The sequence below is a fragment of the Myripristis murdjan genome, chromosome 8, assembly GCF_902150065.1.
Source record: "Myripristis murdjan chromosome 8, fMyrMur1.1, whole genome shotgun sequence".
Taxonomy (NCBI): domain Eukaryota; kingdom Metazoa; phylum Chordata; class Actinopteri; order Holocentriformes; family Holocentridae; genus Myripristis; species Myripristis murdjan.
Genome location: NC_043987.1, coordinates 4,164,507 through 4,183,636, shown reverse-complemented (window position 1 = coordinate 4,183,636; position 19,130 = coordinate 4,164,507). Strand labels below are relative to the sequence as shown.

Here is a 19,130-nt window from a genome sequence, read left to right as displayed (position 1 = left end):
TGTTCCCCCATATATTCTACTAATATTTTGTTTATGTATTATTGGATATCATTGGAAGATCAAGTAAATACATACAAGGTAATTTTCTTGTTGCAATTTGCATGTTTTTGTTGCAGTTAGTTATTAAACTTCAAGAAAACATTAAGAAAAAGTGAAACCTATAACCGTCAACATATATTTCTTTCTAATTGTGAGGTTGACTGTTCATGGCAGCAGTGCAACATGTTAGGCACCATGTCGATCGACAAACAGGAGAACTAGCACAGAGGAGTTTTCTGTGTGGGCGCAGACGGAGGCAGGAACCTGCATCGTTGTTCTCGTGTTTCTCCATTGTTGTCCGGACGAGTTAAGACGTCGCACCAGTGTGTCCAGTTTGCCATTGGGTTGACCAGTAACTCCGGACACGGGCTGCCATGGGGCTTCATGTAACGTCAGTGGGCATTTTATTCTCTGTCTGTGGATGACTGGCAGTTTTTACCCGGTGAAGGTAGGTGACACCGAGCGTTCACTCGAAGCTAGCTTAGCCTGTGCGCCACATTTATCCAGTAACACAGCAGCGGCTCAACTGGGGACGAAAATAGTCTTGTTTTCTACTTTTTAGTGGCAACCAGTCTGTGAAAGCAGGGTTACTAACGTTTGTCAGCTGGCTGTGAGGAGTTTCTTGTCAAGCCATTACTTATGTCGACAAAGAATTCATATAGAAACAACAAGTTATTGGTTGTCACTGTCCGTAAACAAGCATGTAAACCTTATCTGTCTCTTTCAGCCTTATTTACGTACCACTGATGCACAGCAATCAAACTGTATCACCTAAACTGCTGAGAAGTGCAACAACTAAGACATGGTGCTAATTCAACATTATTTTACGTTTTAAATACCACAAGTCACGAGGAGCAAGGCACTGAGTTCACTTAATGCAAATATAAAGCTTTGTCTGGGCAGCTCAATTCATACCAAATGCAGCCTAACTCCCACAACAGCAAAGTGCTGAGACTGGAAGTTCACCTCAGCAGCTCATACTGTCATATAATGGGTGTTTTTCAGGTTCATCAATACTGCAGTGAGCTTTTGTGTTATGTGGACCTTTGGCATAAAACATGCATTGTGTATATACCAAATAATACCAAATTTATAATGCCTTTTTTTTTTTTTTAAATGTGCGAATTATCCCTTTAAGTAGCAGCAACAGCAGCAGGACACGGCACTAGTCATAGTATTTTTTAATCATTTAAGGATCCTCTGTTCTGCAGCTTTTTGTGCCAGCTCTATTGATTGCACACCTGACCCAAATAAGAGCTTATTGCTGATTGGTTGAAAAAGATCTACATGAACAGGGTGTGCATCAAGGTGTGTGGCTCTTAACTCGCTCAGTGTAATACTAATAATAATAGGAGTGGCAGTAGTGCTAGCAGTAATAATTACATAATTTCAAATGCTACAGTTGCATTATTACCGTTACTACAACAGTGAATACTGCATGCACTTTGTCATGTTTCCATCTAACCCCAGCAGCATGAGAACAACTCAGCTGTCATCTGTTTAATTTATTTATTTGCTGTTATTTTTTTAAAGCATTAGTCTTGTAACAGGTGTTCATATATCACTGGATAATTCAGGCGTTTTTAACCTGGGTCTTGTTTTTCCACCTTTTGGTGTCTAGACGACAGATGGGACCAAACTTTTTTGGATCTGGTTAAGAATTGAGCAAGAATGCTTCAGCTGGCAGCTGTGAAACTGGCTGCAGTGTAATCACATGGGGCAAGTTTATACGTCAAATTATGTCCACTACATTATGGAAAGGATCGCGACATAGACAGGCGTGTGTAACACTTTAACAGAAGTCCAGCTCAAGGAGAAGTCTCGCTCTGAAATCTAGTGTGAGGTGAGCTGCTGCTGGAAGACAACATGAGCACTGGAGAGAGGAATCACCGGGAAGGGTTTGTTGTGTTGGGGTACAGTTTGTGTGCAAGCATTTCCGAATTGTGGCAACAAAATGATACTTTGGTTGGATAGAGGCACACTGGAGTTGTGGCCAGTTGTGCTACAAATGGATCCAAACACTCTTGTCCATACACTGCGCCTTGCAAACCATCAGGGCTGCAGTGACCATTTTGACCAAGATTACAACTGTGAGCCAGAGGAGAAGAAATCCTATGCCAAAGCACTTTTACCTGAGGAAAAATGCAGCTCCAAGAGCAGAGAAACCTCCTGCATCAGAGTGGAGGTCATGTTGTTGGACGTAAAGAAAAATGTCTGTGTTTGTGGGGATCCTTTCCATAATGTTGTTAAACACTTATAATAGAATCTGAACCTGTTAGTGGCGGAAACAAGCACTTTAAGTAGATGTGATATAATGTGTGAACACGCCCTGTTTGATTACATTGCAGCCTATTTTATGGCTGCCGGCTGAAGCGGCCTGGCTCAAAACAATCATTTTTGTCGCTATCTGTCATTTGGACCCCAAATGATGGAAAAATAAGTTGAAAAACACAGGAATTATCCTTCAACTGGAATGTATTACCAGGACACAATCAATTCCCCATCCCTATACTCATGCATGTTTTCAGTCCTGTTATTACGTACATCACAGCACTGGTATTGAAGAGCGCTGCACTGCAGTAACTGTCATTGAAGTCGTCCACTGTGTGTGTGTGTGTGTGTGTCTCTGTGTGTGTCTCCCCAGTTTCCTCAGGCTTTGAACAGCAGATTACAAGATTATTACACCATCTCAAGGTCATGCCTGGTCAGACATGGACCGGATTACTTTTCAACATGACACGGTGCTTTCAGAGATTCACTTGCTGCTGCCTAATGCACGGCACCTTATGGCACGGCTCAACCGCGTAGGACAGCCTGGTGTGTATACAGTTTATGCATGAGTGACTATATATTTGTGAGTGTGCTTTTATTTGTGGTCATGGTTATCCCTGTCTTTTCAATATGACCTGGTGCATTCAATCATAATAATAATCATAATAATAAACTTTATTTATATAGCACTTTTCAAAAAACAAGTTTACAAAGTGCTTCACATACAAAACTCATTTTAAACGTGGAAATATTAGGTTTTGGTTTAAAAAATATTGCAACTTGTCTATTTATTTATGTGTATCTGTACATTTAGTCTTCATCTCCAAATTCAGAATCTTGTGGGATGGTGAGAGCAAAGATGACGACAGTGCGGCGAAGGGTGTAGAGGAGAAGGAAGTCCGGAGTGGAGGTGATGAGAACGAGACGAAGGCCAATGAAAAAGCAACAGGACAGGAAGATGTGGATCCAGTCCTGGATGAGGATGGAGACCTTATGGTGACACGTCGGTAGGAAAAACATGTCTTTTGTCTAGGCTGTTATTCAGCTCTCTTATTTAGTCAACACCTAAATGTGACAGTTAATGTGCTTTCACCTGCCATTGTCTTCAACAGCCAGTGTCAGAATTGACAGCCGGAAGTGAGTCAGTTCACTTCAGCCACATAGGTGCTATGAAACGTTTAGGTGATTTGGTAAAAATCATTTTTTACAAATCAACTTTGTCCTCTCCAGTCAAAGAAACAAGGCTCTTGTCTTTTGGTCGCCGGCCAGGAGTGTTTCAACCATAGCACAGAGTAGGGCTGTACGATAAACCTAAATCTCGTGGTCCAATAACGATATACATCACAATATAGTACTTTTTGCAGTTAATTACATGAATAAATAGTTTATATAAAATTAACACACTGGGGCGCCCCAGTAGCTCACTGTGTAAGAGCGCAAACCATGTGTTAAGGCTGAGTCCTGATCACAGTGTCATGGGTTCAAATCCAGCCTCAGGCCATTTGTTGCATGTCACCCCCTCTCTCTACTGTGACTGTCAAATAAAGCAGAAATGTTAAAAAAAAAAAATCACATGAAGAGGCCTATCTCTTATTACATTTTGAATTATATACTTGACAAGTAAAAGGTACTTAAAAATATTTTAGTATTTTTCTACTTTTATTTGAAACCTTTGTGCAATTTTTCAATTCAATAGTAAACAAAAGATAAAATTTCAAAAAACACAAGTGTAACAATAGAAGTCTATCTGTGATCTGCACATGCCTCCTGATGCTGGCACATTTTTTTCCCAGGAAGCAGTAGTGAATGCACCATATGGAGTGACACTTCTTCTGTGAGTTATTGAGGCCTTTTACATTTCTGTCAAAACACCGCCACAGCTACACTGCAGGTGTGTGTGTGGCTCCTGTAGAGGCTGCCGCCGGGGCCTCCTGCTCCTCTCCACAACTGTCCACTAGAATTTTTTTTTTTTTTTGCAACCTCCCTGTTTTGTGCCGGTTGATGAAGTTAACCTGATGCCAGTTTTCATGTCTCATCAACCAGCTGGAACTGAGGGAGTTTGCTCTGTTGTGATGTTGGCACCTCATCCCCAGATTCTACAGACTGCAAGGTGTCACTGGATCCACCGTGAGAAATAAATCAAAACATTGCTTTGGATGTTTTGTCTCGGTGGATGCAGCCATGACTTCTGCAGTTTTTCTCTGAGCTTCATTAGCACAGTCAGTGTTTTAGTGACAGGTGAAGTGTGACGCTCACACCATGCGTCAGACATTCAATAGCAAGTAAACTGTGCAAAGGTAAACATTCGGGAGAGCTTTTATTGACAGATATTAGACTTGAGAATTTTTACAATTCCCCAGACCAAGGAAGAGTATCCCTGAGGCCAGCGACCGCGACAAAGTTTGTCCCGTCATCCTCAGCCAGTCCTCCACTGTACTGCAAGAAGATGAAGAGGAGGAGGAGGAGGGCCAGAATGAACACAGGCAGTGCTGCAAAGACATTATAACTATTGGTAAGAGGGCAGTTTTAATTTTGTTTGCTACAACTATGACAATTCATCAGTGACTGTTTTATTCCCTGGTGGAATTTCATGTTGTGTGTGTGTGTGTGAGTGAGTGAGTGAATTAGTATGCTTAATGTTTGCATTCTACCTATTCACAGAGCACACCATGGCCACACCCTTGGAGGATGTTGGAAAACAGGTCAGTCAAAGGCTGTTCACGACACCAACTAGCCTCTTTCCGAGGACACGGTTGACGAAGGTTTGGCCTGTGTGGAGAGAAGGCTAGACCTTCCTGAAGGCTAATGGTCTATCACTGGAGCAGTCTACTGAGAATATATCCCTGTGCATCATCAGGAGTTCTCACAAATGTCGCCTCACGAGATCAAACAGCTGTTACTCGTTACTCGTTAAACACCATCTCAGATGAAAATCAAGTTTTAAACCTTGTTAACACATCAGGAGTGAAACAAGCAATCAGTGCCATGAATGAGTTTTTCCACACCGAGGACAGTCTCAAAAAGACTGATTCAGTCACAAGCGATGGTGCTTTTGCTGGTTGAGTTTTATTTTTTTTAAAAAATTAACAAGACCAACTCGAAATGGCTGCGATTTGCTGATAAAAAATATTTTTTACATGGGTAGATTATCAACTATGGCACAACTTTCACAAGTATTGCTGTAGGGACTTCCTGGTTTTGTGTACACAGAGCTGTACCGCAAGAGTGTTTTTATTTCCAAAAGATCAACAAGATCAACTTGAAATGGCTGCAGGAGGGGGGGTTGGCGAGGGCTATTTGCATATTCATAGATCCTCGCATTCTTAATGATGGGAAGGTGTAGGGTTACATTTAAGCCATTTCAAGGAATTAAGGCATGATTTTTCATTTTTTAGGGGTTTAATAAATGCCTGGAAGGGGATTTTAAACGTTATTCCACAAGAAAATACGTTGGCATTCAAAAAATTGGTGTAAAGGAAACTGCAAAGCTTTCAAGTCTTCATGGCAAACTTATATTTTAAAAACACCAGCAATCTCTGACCCAATAGAAAAAATCCATAATCCATATGCTTTTACGGCAGCAATATCTTTTTCTCAGTTTCTCAGTCATTTTCTCAGTTTGTTATAGCCAATATTAGAGGCTGGAAAAGCTCTCAAGGAATAGAGGTTGATGTTCGTGTTCATCTCTCTCATCAGGTATGGCGAGGGGCATTCCTGCTAGCCGACTTCATCCTCTCTCATCCAGTCAAGTTCAGAGGAGCAACAGTCCTGGAGCTGGGAGGAGGAACAGGCCTGACCAGCATTGCCATAGCAACCGTAGCCAAAACAGTTTACTGCACAGGTATGGTGTGGTCGAATAGAAATTTTATCTCCTTTGAAATGATTTAGGATCGGCTAATTAGTCAGAATTTCAAGTCCTGGACACGTAATAATGTGTTTTGATACCTTTTAGTCGCATTTTAAATTGATAAACCAATAGAACTGTGTTTTATCTTGTACATATTAGTCGAACATTTGAGGCCTTAAATATCTATATATCTTAAATATATCTGTTAAAGAATGTATTGCTTTTTCTCATAAACTTTGAAATGCTATGGTAATATTCAGACACGGACACAACAAGCTGTGAAAACTGGAAAGTAACTATCCATTTCACTTAAGTGGCACTGGGACTTCTGAGCAGTGCAGCTCTGCGGATGGCAGCATAGAAAAAAGCTCCCGACTATTTAGAGCAGGGGTGTCAAACTGGTGCCATGAAGAGCCAAGAGGCTGCAGGTTTTCATTCCAACCAAAAAGTCCACCAGGTGATCTCACTGATTACCTCACCTTCAAGCAGAGAGGAGGAACCAATCAGTGAAATCACCTGGTGGAGTTTTTGGTTGGAATGAAAACCTGCAGCCTCTCGGCCCTCCATGGCACCAGTTTGACACCCCTGATTTAGAGTAATAATTGCTCCTTAAAACTTATAAAGCATTACTACCAGCAACTCAGATGTAGACTGAGTATTATGACAAGATGACCCAATGACAAAGTAATTATAAAAGCACAAGAAATTTCAGATATTTTTGTGTTATCAGTGGATGAAAAGTCTACTTCTGTGTTGCAGATATTGGGGAGGACCTTCTCTGTATGTGCCAGAGAAACATCACATTAAATCAAAATCTTCTGGAGCCTGCAGGTCAGAGAACAGCGCTAGATCTTTATGTATGGATGGATTTAATATTTAGAGCAGATTCAACTGCCTGGGATAGAGTAGAGATTTTTTGAATGTTTGCTTCCTTATTTCCTGATATTACTATCTGCCACTATTGGAGGCACCAACCACCCACTTGTTTGTAATTGTGGAGAAGGCTGCTGCTGCTGCTTCTTTTGTTCATGTTTTACCGATATGGTGGCGAAGCAGATGCAGGGAATCTCTTGCAGTAGCTCCTCCCATAACCGCTGACTTAAAATCACAATCTCGAGGTGGTGCTGTTATACTGAATATCAGCATGGCTGGGATTGTCTACTCCTGAATCCCAACCGTGCTGATATTCAGTGTAACAGCACTACCTCTCATGTGATATTGCTTAATTAGCTAACTGTGTGGTAGAATCAAATTCCAAGCAGAACACATTGTGTCACATCTGGTCTAATGTTGTCTGTTTAACCAGGTGGTGAGGTGAGAGTGAGACAGTTGGACTGGCTCCAGCATGACCTCTGTACAGGTAGGCACCCACACTCTCACACTCACACTTGCACACAGCCTGTTTGATCCATCCATCCATCCATTTTCTCTTTTTCCTTTATTAATGTTTTCAGACAGACATTTACATTGAAATAACCGTTACATTATTTCAGTTACATGAATGACAAATGATTAAATACAATTTCAGCAACAAAATGCTCATCTAGCCAGACAACCCAAAAAAACACCCTAGGAAATCTATTTAGCACAGGTGCATCCAGTTACTATTAATGAAGTATTACACTACTGCAGGCCCTCTGGGATTTAAACATTTTGGCCTGAGGGTGGCACTAGAGGACAGGTCATGAGGTCACCAAAGGTGACAGGCATCATCCTCTGGATAGTATGAACGTGCTTTCCAAATTTCTCAGCAGTCCTAATAGCAGAGTGGCCATGAGAGCTCAGTGCAATGCAAGTGAAGGAAACACATGCAACCAGACCAAACACAAGCAAATTAACAACACATGCACAGCATTTTGAAAATGCGTTTGAAATTCAGACAACGCAACACAGTTAATTTAAAGACCCTGAAAATGTGATTTTAATTGAAGAAGACTAATGTTAATAATGTAATATAAATGTAAGTTCAGCTAAAAACAGTGACATCCTGCCTCTCTAATGGGTGTTTTTTTTGTTTTGTTTTGTTTTTTTTTCAGTGATATTTCCTACCCTGTGCTATTCTTAGCATGTAACTGTAATGTTTCCCTCTTTTGGAGATGCTGATGTGGAATTTAGCTGGACGGAGGAGGAAGTGGCAGATCTGTATGACAACACCAGTGTCATCATTGCTGCTGACGGTATGTTAGTTAACTGAAACAGAATCTTCACAATCCGTATATTTATTTAGGGCTAATTCTGATGCATTTACAGAAATATGTATTTATGTGCATATGAGCAATATGTATTGTGCATATGTGCAATATGTATTTACGTGCATATTAGCTCATCAGATCATCATAACAGAGGGTCACTATATATAAGTTACTATATATATAGTAACCTTGAATTAATATAGTAACCTTTTAATTCACTGTTTAAATATCTGTTCTGGCATTTATTCCTTATATTCCTTATTAGCGCATATCAAATCAGATAATGTGTGATATGCATGAATAATTCAAAGAACTTGTAATTGGCTTATTTTCTTGTCTTTGTGTGTGTAATCATCTTGTGAATTTTTACAGTGATATCTGAAAGTAAAATTTTGAACCCCTTTCCCCGTCTGTTAAAAACAGTGTTTTTTGGTAATATGTGGTCATAAATAGGTGATTTTCAAAACTTTCCACCAATGGGATTTCTTGGGACTTTTTTCCCCTCACTCAGGACATATTGAGGATACAAAATCAGTTGAGTTTGTTTCTCTTGCAATTTGTCCTAGGTTTTTTCATAAAATGACTGGACTACAAAGGCAGTTTTCATCTGCAGTCCCAGGCCATTTCATACTAACAAAGGAGCACTAGTACAATGAGAGCTATTAAAAATGAAAACCAGTTAATGGACTTATTCCATCTTGCTCAGTGCCATTTTTAAAAGGAGAGTAAGCTAATAAACAGAAGAAACAGAAGAAAAACAACACTCAGACTACAAAATAAGCAGAACAATTTAACAAAAATGTATCTGTCTTCCAACAGTTTGCTATGATGATGATCTGACAGATGGGTTTTTCCGCACTCTGTATCATCTGTGCTGTAACTTCTCTCAGCCTTGTGTCACCTACCTCTCCATAGAGAAAAGGTAAGGACACCAACAACCGGTCTTAGCTACTGTAGGGCTTCAGATTTAAAGTTAATTACTCCAAATTTAAGTCAGTAAAAAGTTTGTGTGTATCTTCAGATCAATCATTTTTCTATTTAACAACAGTAAAACAAAAAAGTAAAATGGAAACACAAATCAACTGCTTGATTTGAGTCTTTATTTTGGTGTTTAAATTGGTCCAATTTTAGTTTGTGCTTAAAATGTGACTAGTTCCAGGTAGTACTGAAAAGTTGATAAATTTGGCTGTGTGAAACTTGCAGATACCCTGTGATCATACTGCTCTGTATTTGTAAGAGTTAAAGACAAAACATTGTGTCTCACTAGGATGAACTTCACGCTGCGACACATGAATGTTTCCTGTGAGGCCTACAACTACTTCTGCCGCTGTCTGTCCCAGCTACAGGACCTGACAGACGGACGCTGCACCTTCAGGGTGGAGCAGGTCCCTACCACCTTCCCACAGTCCCTCCAGTATGAACGCATAGAGCAGCTGGTGAGGGAAACACACACCATTGTATTTATATCATGTAGACTAGATTCATTCCCTCACCCAAAAAACTCTCACCCTAAACTTAATCCTAATTCTAAGTTTTCTTTTTTGTTTTGTTTTACAGTTTTTTGGGGGGTCATTTTGTGATCATTTTGCAAAAAGAACTGGGAGAATTTCTTCAGGATTATGGAGTTTTTCTTACAGTCCTATGATTTTGTCCACTAGATGGAGATAAAGTATTGCTTTTACATACAACTGCTACATAAATCTAGAGCCAAACCTTCTGTTTTAACTTTACTGAATCCAAACAAAGGACATTTAAATCTCTCTTGTGAGAGATCCACTTAACTGCACTGCTGCTTTTGAAGTAATTAAAATATTGTCAGATGTGTTGTAGTTCAATTATCATGTGTCAGCAGTGCGACAGTTCACTCTCTTCACTTCTTGCCCCTCTTCATGTTGTTTTTTCCAACATATTGTTGTGTCCTCCTCCAGTAGCACCTTGCTGCAGTTTTAGTTGCCTTTGCAACACATAGAATTAACATTTATAAGGTTTTCATTTCATTCTTAAAAAGCACGATTATTTTACTCAAATGAGGTCTGACTACAGCATTACTTACTTGCATTGAATTATAAGCTCACTCATTTGCTATTAACACAGAGAGTCACTGGACTTGTGAAAGCTATTAAGCTGAGATTGGGAGAATATACAGAATATATTGGCAGTTCTAGCTAGTGAGGTTTAGGCACCCCTTTTGCTTCCAGAATTGCCTTACTTTATGTATGTATGTACTTAGCTAGTCTATTCCTGATAACGATATATACACTGGGAAATAATACACAATTGGATTGACAAGAAAATTAGAAAGTGACATAGTTCAGATCTTATCAGTTCTCAGCCCTGACTCTGTGCCAACAAACTTTAAAGTTTCACTGAGCAGTGTTGTACTTTGGTAGCTTCAAATGGCAGTGAGAGGTGACTGTAAAAGCTGTACATGTGGATACCAAGGGACAAGAGAAACAACATATCTTACACTGGCAAGTTCAGCCTTCTCTGGATGACAAACCTCCTGCTATTTAGGAGATCCTTTTGGATTTCACTGTTAAATTTCAGCTCATAACTCCGGAGACTGGAGAAGTGTCTATACTTGACAACAAAATTCAAGTTAGTTTAGCAGGGCTTGCCTATGATTCTCAGTTAGAGAGGATGGGATGCTCATATATGAAGATGTGGGTGTATTTTTTATGTAAAAGCACATTTTTTAAGGTGAAATGTTATCCACCTCTTGTACTATGTGGGTGGTGGTATCAGCTACCACCAAAGAACAGAAACCCTACTTTTCACCATTAGAGGTCAGGCTTCACAGAGATTTGGGTTTGGGCATTAATTTAGGTTACTGACACTTTTTATTCACCATGCATATACTGTAAGCTTTAAATTGTACAACAACATGAAACGCTACATGGAAAATTCTTGATTTTGAGTGCATTTTTCCCCCACAGTCAAAGAGTAGGGCAGGGACTGTGAAGTGGGCTTTATCTTTTTGTTCCTATCTACATCTGTCTGTCACCCACTATTTTTGAACGTCTGCTGGCCTGTTTTGGAGCCAAATATAGGGGAATAATGGATTTTGACACTGGGGTTCTTCACTTCTTCACTTCAAATCTGATTGGCTTACCACAGCGCCACCACTAGGCTTTCACACTCAGGGTCTCTGAAACTGCGGGGTCCAATTTGATGGATGTTGATTGATAATCAGTGTCCACAAAATTAAGCAGCAAAGTCTCAGACTCCAAACATCACACATTAAAAAAAAAAGAAGCAAAAACAACTCTGACTTGGATGTTTTATTTTCTTATGTATTCATTTATTTCTACAGGAGCTGTGGAAAGTGACTGCAACACCTAGCCAGTTCAACCAAGTGGGATCGGATTCTGAACTGTTCCCATCCTGAGCTGGGCTTTAACACATCTGCAGAGATACGTAGTCAGCAGTATGGTACACCCTGCACCACTCGCTCTGTGGTCCACCTAATGAAGGGAAATCAAGGAGGCAAGAGTTGAGCAGTATCTCACTCATAGTCCTGATTCTGACCAGCCATCACATTAATTTCTGTGTTGTAATAGAAGGTTCATAGTTGTGATGGTACAAGTGTCATGTTACTTAGTATTACAGCAGCACTCGTAGGAGTACACTAGTTTTTGATGATTAAGTTTGAAGTGGTTGAGGTACATAAGGAGACAAAGTATTTTTTGCTACTCTATACAGTATTTTAATGCAAAGATGTGAAATATACATTTATTATTAACAAAGTCTGTGACATAGAAAGTGTGTTATAGAAAGGGTTCTTGCCTCATTGGATTTTCTGTATTTTTGTATTTTTCACATGGAATTAAAAAGAGTGGATGTAGAGATATAAACTCTAGGGAGTGAGGAAAAAAATGACTTTAGTTTGGTGCTTGTTTCTTCTTTGGTGTGCTAGGATATGTAAAGGCATTTGCCGCTAAGGTAATCCAAATAAAGAGACAACTAGACGTAACTGTTAAAATATTTTGGTTAACAGTCAGACATGGATGTTCAGCCCAGATTAAATCAGACAGACTTGACCTTCTGTAGTTTGCATACTGAACCTAGACATGCATTTCATCCTCCAGCACCTCGACTGCCACAGCACCTATCCAAGGATTTTGTTTGCTGACTTTAGCCCTGCATTCAACACCACTGTGCCAGAGCTACATGTCAAACTCTCCTGGCTATTGACTTTTTTTTGATAAAAATGTGCATCATCTTTCTTCATGCTTCATGTTCTTCATGTTTTTTACATGTTTTGAAAAAAATGTAGAAAACTGATACTGTCAACATTCAAAATACAACCACAAAAATGACTTTCAATAGCTTTATATTGCAAAAAGTAACATGTACAGGCCAAAATTGATCAAACTTCCATATTTCGGTGAAACGTTCTTAAACCTATACACAGTACAGCTGATTTTAAATATATCCCTTCCTGAGATCAGCTGGTTGATTGATGAGTGAAAATGCACTTCCAAACGTACCTAGTCAGTGATCACTGGGTGTACTGTTGGCTCAGTGGTCTAACACGTGTGCCATGTAAACATGATGTTTTTGGCTTAAACCTGCCCTGGGACCTTTCTCATACCCCCCTCTTCCCCTCTCTCTCTCCATCCATTTTCTTTGGAAGATGATGATGGATAGACTATGAATATGAGTTTTAAGAGTTTATTTTGGCATACCGTTATTAATGTTTATTGCTTGTGGAAAGTTTGTTTTTTTACTCAAGGATCTTTCAAGGATCTACTTCCAACAATATTGTGTTATAGGTATATTGCATAAATGGGAATGAGAATCCAGGATTCACCTAAATTGGCTGTAGCATAATTGTTGCAGGAAATGAAAAAATTGCTATCGGAGCCATAGACAATTCTGTGTTGATAAATGCTTTGACCAATGAAAAGAAATGAAAAATAATTATCCTAATAACTAACCCCCTTAGTGATTTAATTCTGCCAATGTGTGGAATTTTGAAATAGAAATTTTGCAGGAAGCTCTAGAGAAAGGGAATGGAAATGCTATGAGGTTTTTTTTTTTTTTTTCTTTTAGATGCAGTGCAGTTTCATCTGTGATTGATTTATTTATTCTGTTTTATTATTTTATTCCAAGGACTTGAGTGATCATGATTTAATGCGCTGTGTTTATTGGGAAAAAAAAAAAGAGAAAAAAGAATAGGATTTTATTCGGATAGGATAGGGTTTACAGATGATAATATGAACTAAGCTGCTGTTTTGCACAAACTTGTACTACATCTGCTAAATAAAATCTTAATTTACACAAAAGATGCATCAGTCTACTCGTCTGATGATAACAAGGAAACTGCCTTCTTTTTACATTGTCTCTGTTGTCCCTTGCTGGTTGCTGGGGTGTGTGTGCTAGACAAGAAAAGCTGACAAAGGTCAAGTGCAGGTCAGTAGAGCCCATCTTCATGAATTTAATTTTAGAAGCCCCGTGTAGCCTTGAAGGGTTTGTACAAAAAAGTTCCTAGAATCAAATGTTACTATCACCTCCTGCGCAGGGACAAGCTCAGGTTTCTAGTAACTTAACCTTGAACCATGTCAGTGCCAGTGGAAACGCTGCAGGAGCCCTGTGACACAGCCTTCACGGCCCAGCGTGCCTTGGTATGTCTTGCTGCTGAAAAGGGATAAGACAGCCCGACAAGCAGGACCAATCAGCAACTATTGTCAGGAAACATTAATGAAAAAATCATAGCATGTGCTTGCACTAAGATTTGCATTTGTGCCCATCAGTAACAGATCATGCTATTTTATTTATTGTGTTCTTGAATTTAAGATAGTCTAAATGTTTAGAATAAACATTTAAGGGAGCTTGGTTTGCCTTGGACCACCGAATCACCCAGTCCGCCCCTGGTTTGACCCCTGTCTTGTAATGACAGGTGACTGATTGATGCTAAATTACACAACAGACACAAATAATAACAAACTGAATAATGATGGCAAATGAATAGATGATCTGATCAGTTTCTTACACCTCAAGATCGAAGCAAAAACGGACTCTGGGTTTTGACTATACTGTCTGTCAGTGTTACATATTCAGTGGAGTTCAGACGAACTCGAGCGACTGGTTGTTCTGCTTGTTCTTCTAGGGCGGATCTGATTGGCTGATCTGGAGCCTTGCTGGGGTAAAGCCCCGCCTCCTGCTGGGGAACCAGGCCAGGGACAAGATTTGCCCCGCGTACCCAGCTCTTGTGACGATCAGCCGGGCTGCAGACCAAGGGCTTTCCCCGTGTCTAGATCTTTAGTGGCATCTTCGGTAAGTGTCCGCTCTGGCTTTATTGTCGGCGACGGGCTGTGCGGCCGCAGCCCGGCGCCGCTCTCAGCGCATTGTGATCTGCTTTAGAGGGGTTTCAGCCTTCAACAACGACACAGACCCTTGTCATTTCGCTTGGCTGCGTTCATGTCTTGTGTTGCGTCCCCCAGACATCGTTGGATGTTTTTGCTGTTGAACCATCAGAGCACCAGGATGCGGCGTGGCCGTGCTGTCTGCAGCCTCCGCATGTTACGAAATGAATTACGGAAGCAGCAATCGCATCCCAATAGATGTGTTAATCATTTGTAGCCGCGACCGAATCTAACCTACTGCACTTAGACTCAGCTGTTCCTTGTGCAAGCCAGCCAGATCCAGTCGGAACCAGTTGTTGTATCACAGGGTTGGGGAAAAAAACACGGATTTTGATCCGGCATTGCAATTCCATGTTGTTCCGCCTTTTGCAGCTTGCAGAGTGACAGCAGGCTGTGGTTATTACGCAGACTTTTGCTCTAAACAGTGAAGCCATGTAGAAAGCTCCGCATGTCTGCTTTGTTTCTGTCTTGGCACTGTCTGTAGCACAGATTTCCAAACTTTTTCATATCAGTGAAATATTTATAACATCGCCACAGATCAGGCGTGCTTGGTGAAGATGTTCTGTAGAGCCCCATCTATTTTTTGTCGTCAGCTTCGCTATACTGTAGTGTAGGATTGCATAATTGTCCATGGGATAGCCACAAAGGGTGAAGGGACACCTACAGTAGGGCTGCCCCTCTGCTCCACACCGGGGCAACAGCTTGATGAGAGGCAGCAATATGTTTTTCTCATTAGCCTATAATTATTTTCATCCATTGACCTAAAGTTTTGTAAAGCATTCCTCAACGAACGTGGAGCACAAACAATTCAGGTTTCATCCTCCCTAGCATTGCATATTGTTGATTTCCTCTATTTTCTTGTATATGCAAGAATAAAAAAATAAAGATATTAGACTTGACAGTAGGCTTTAGGCTATACATGCACCAAATAAATCCGAATATTGGCCAAAAACTAGGCAAGGACAAAGTCACATTTCTCATAATCAAGTCATCATCATACTAGCCCCATATATGCCCACTTACCAGAGAAATGTATGTTACATAATGCAGAGACATATATGAACCAAACATATATACCCCCTTGTGGGTTGTGGTGATATAATACAGATGTCTCCTGTATGTTGAACATACATGTGCAGCTTATATACATACAGGTGAAGGAAAACCAATATAAAGTATCTTAGTAAGGTGTTTGGCCACCAAGAGCCACCTGAGCAGCTTCAGTGCTCCAAGTCTCTGGAACTCCACTGGAGGGATGGAGCTCCTTTCTCCCAACAGATCCTGTACATAGAGAGGGATATTATAGCAGCGCTGCAGTGCATAAAGCCCTCATTATAAAGACAAATGCACATTTGAGAGCTGAGTGGCCCTGCTGTACAGAGACGTGGAAAACAGTGATGTGGTCAGATGAGTCATCCTCATTCTGGACAAAGTGTGCGAGTCCACCAAGAGAATGCCTCAGGCCTGAATGCTGGACCCCTACAGTGAGGGGGTCCGCTGGCTCTGTTATGCTGTGGGGGGACATTTTCCACCTCCTTTAGAGGAGAGGCTCTCTGCAAATCAATACAAAATTATTCTGAGTGATCACCTTTATCCTGCAATAAAGATACAAGGGCTCTCTGAATGGTTTGATGAGGATGAAAATGATCATCACATCTCAGCCCAGCAGAACACCTCGGGAGATTTTGGACTGTCATTTGGAAGATTGGAGCTCCATGCCTTCAGGATCTATGCCATGTGGCACTGATTCTGGTGCACTTTATGTTGGTTTTTGTTTAGTTTGTCATCCATCTGTGTGTTACTAAATGAACACAACATACTGTCTCTACATGATCACACATGTGTATCCATATTATAGACATACATAAATTAGGTATTTAATATGGACATAGTATGCTATGTATGAAAGTCAACTAAATACATTTGCATATGGTAATCTAGTTATATTCGATTTAGTGTGCAGGTAAAAGTTGTGAATTTTTAGCCAGTAGTACGCCGTAACAGTCAGTCACCAACTATGGCTTCTCTTTCTTTCAGTAAAAGCATGGTAGAGAGTCTATAGTAATACAGCCTTTTCATCTGCTGAGCCTGCATTTATTCTACAGAACAGATTCACCACTCATATTCCCCGCTGAAGAGCTACAGCAGTCTAAAACTGTCTGTAGGCCACAGGCCAAGAACAGTTGTAATAACCAGATCATTTTACCGAAGCGTTGCAGAGTTACAGTAGGTAGTGCAGAATACAGACAGAGCCTCTCTATGTCATATTATGTGCTCACTGTAAAGTAAGGCAAGCTCTGTATTTGGCCAAGAAGTCTGAAGAGAACCTTATGCATAATCTTTAAATTTGTTCATGTAGGCTATTAGTCTTATATTTAGTTTTTATACCTAATATAGATCATATTTAATGTAATCCACCTCATGGATTTCCTCAAATGTGCGTTGAAACTGATTCTGATTTATAGCAGCCTCTTGCATCTGCTCTATCTGGGGGAGTGAGCAGATGAAGCTGCACTGTCACATCATCGAGTCTTAGAGAAAGCACTGTTGTGGGCCACCATGTCAATAACGTGCTCTCAGTGTGTGCCCGGCACAGAAACACTGTGTCTTTGAGACACATTACGTGCAAGACAAGTGCCGTTTAGTGAGCTTCATTTGTATCAAGCTGTGGAAATGTTGTTGAAGCTTCCTGTTTTATGAACAGACGTCGCAGATACAAGATTAAAGATACAAGACAAAGGCCTCATTTACAGTACACCTTGCATTAATATGACGTCTTGTTATCTGGATTCTGTTGCATAGTGATGGGATCTCAGCAGGTGGGTCATGCCATTAGTAGGTATGGGTATGGGTTTTTATCAGTTACATTTTTTTTTTTTTTTTTTTTACTTTTTTTTTTTTTAAATCACCGTTCTGACCCTGATTTGATGTTTGTCATCCATTTAATCAAATGTATATGACATTGTTATTGTTGAGCTTATTTTTTATTTTATTTTATTTATTTGTCTTTTAGAATTTTTTTTTTATTTCATTTAATTTTCCATGGCCAGAAATGTGTTTTGTGAGGTCACGGTAGCCTTGACCTTTGACCCCTTACCACCAAAATCTAATCACTTCATCCTGCGACATTTGTGCCAAATTTGAAGAAATTCCCTCAAGCTGTTCCTGAGATATCACGATCATGAGAAAGGAACGGATAGATGGACTGACAGACAGCCTGAAAACACAGGCTAATGCTTCTGGCCACACCTGCTGCTGGACTGGAGGCATAAAAAATGATTTCTCATCTTTATATATGAATTACAATAACTGTAAAAAAAAAAAAAATCTCAACTTTACTCGTAATCACATAATATTGAATTGCGATACGACACCCAAGTATCATGAATCACATGGTATCAGGGAGTCCCTGCCAAGTCCCATTCCTAGTCTGAAGGCGATTTGTTAGGTGGGGTCGGCAACAAAAACTGCAACTAAATCACTAATCACTGCAACTAAAATAACTACTAATGCATAATAAATAACTAAGTTAAGTTTTTGAATGTGTACTCCCTAGTTGTCCTTGCTGTTCAGGTGCAAGTATAATTGGCTGAAATCATGGTGTTTTTATTTGTAAAGAGTCAGTCCTCACATTACTGGAATCTGATTGGCTGGCCATACCGGCTCCTCCAGTTCATTTGCGGTAAAGTTGCTGAGTGGATGCTTTCCATTTGCCTGATTGGAGGAATTTTTCTAATTACTTAGTGAGATGAGCCCATCAACCATGTCCAGTCAGACTACTTGTAGAGATGGATGAAAACGCTGTACCTTTAAACGTAGCAAAACTAGGCAATAACATAACTTGTGTTAGTCTATCACTAAAAAGATTTTACACAGAAATACAGTATTTATTACCATAGAGAAAAAAGATTAAGCATGGATAAAAGAGATGAAGTCCAGGTCAGGATTATGGGATTCGGGCTGAGGAATTCCAAGAGATCTGGCCCTCTTCCAACACCACTTTATATCAACTCCTGAATTCTTGGTTGTCAGGACATCTAAACCAGCCTTGATAGGTTGGTTGGAGCATTATCAAATGCTTACACAGCAAGTCTCAATTGTGCCAACAGTCCCAAGCCTTTAAAGGCCATATTATTTTATTCCAGTCAAGGTGTACTCCACATGCTCGCTTGTTAAACATTGCCCTGCCAGCTTGACACTGAAGATTTAAAAAGATTTTGAGGAATCTTAGACTTTCACTGACCTTTTCTGTATCCGCAAGCAAAGAGTTTCAGCATGCACAGCTCTCACTGACACAGCTGCACAACAGAAAGCTCATCAAACATCTAATAATCATCTCATAACTGAAAAGTATTGCAGCACAACTTGCTCGCTTGTCGCACCATCCCATGTATGAGCAGTTGAAAATATAAG

At 40.1% G+C, this 19,130-nt stretch overlaps 2 protein-coding genes across 3 annotated transcripts in view; both read left to right on the top strand.

The window, feature by feature from the left end:
* The first annotated feature begins 320 nt into the window (after positions 1-320).
* Positions 321-13,639, top strand: mettl22 (methyltransferase 22, Kin17 lysine). The gene is made up of 12 exons (XM_030058790.1): positions 321-487; positions 2,684-2,856; positions 3,125-3,317; positions 4,671-4,822; positions 4,972-5,012; positions 6,007-6,151; positions 6,917-6,988; positions 7,464-7,517; positions 8,254-8,334; positions 9,169-9,271; positions 9,617-9,785; positions 11,663-13,639. Exons 2-12 carry the CDS (start codon positions 2,751-2,753, stop codon positions 11,735-11,737), a joined length of 1,191 nt encoding a protein of 396 aa, XP_029914650.1. The 5' UTR covers positions 321-487; positions 2,684-2,750; the 3' UTR covers positions 11,738-13,639.
* A 658-nt stretch (positions 13,640-14,297) lies between these two features.
* LOC115363809 (4-aminobutyrate aminotransferase, mitochondrial-like) overlaps positions 14,298-19,130 on the top strand; it is a 48,163-nt gene continuing 43,330 nt past the window's right edge. Inside the window, exon 1 of one of the 2 annotated variants that reach the window (XM_030058127.1) lies at positions 14,298-14,628. The gene's annotated coding sequence lies outside the window, so the exon portion shown is untranslated. Of the gene's footprint in view, positions 14,633-19,130 lie in introns of both variants that reach the window. The other variant, XM_030058126.1, reaches the window with a different exon arrangement.

Coding starts and splice junctions, on each gene's coding strand:
- mettl22 (XM_030058790.1), top strand. CDS start 2,751: ATGGACCGGATTACTTTTCAACATGACACGGTGCTTTCAGAGATTCAC. Junction 6,152..6,916: donor CAAAACAGTTTACTGCACAG/GTATGGTGTGGT, acceptor TCTGTGTTGCAG/ATATTGGGGAGGACCTTCTC. Junction 9,272..9,616: donor TACCTCTCCATAGAGAAAAG/GTAAGGACACCA, acceptor GTGTCTCACTAG/GATGAACTTCACGCTGCGAC.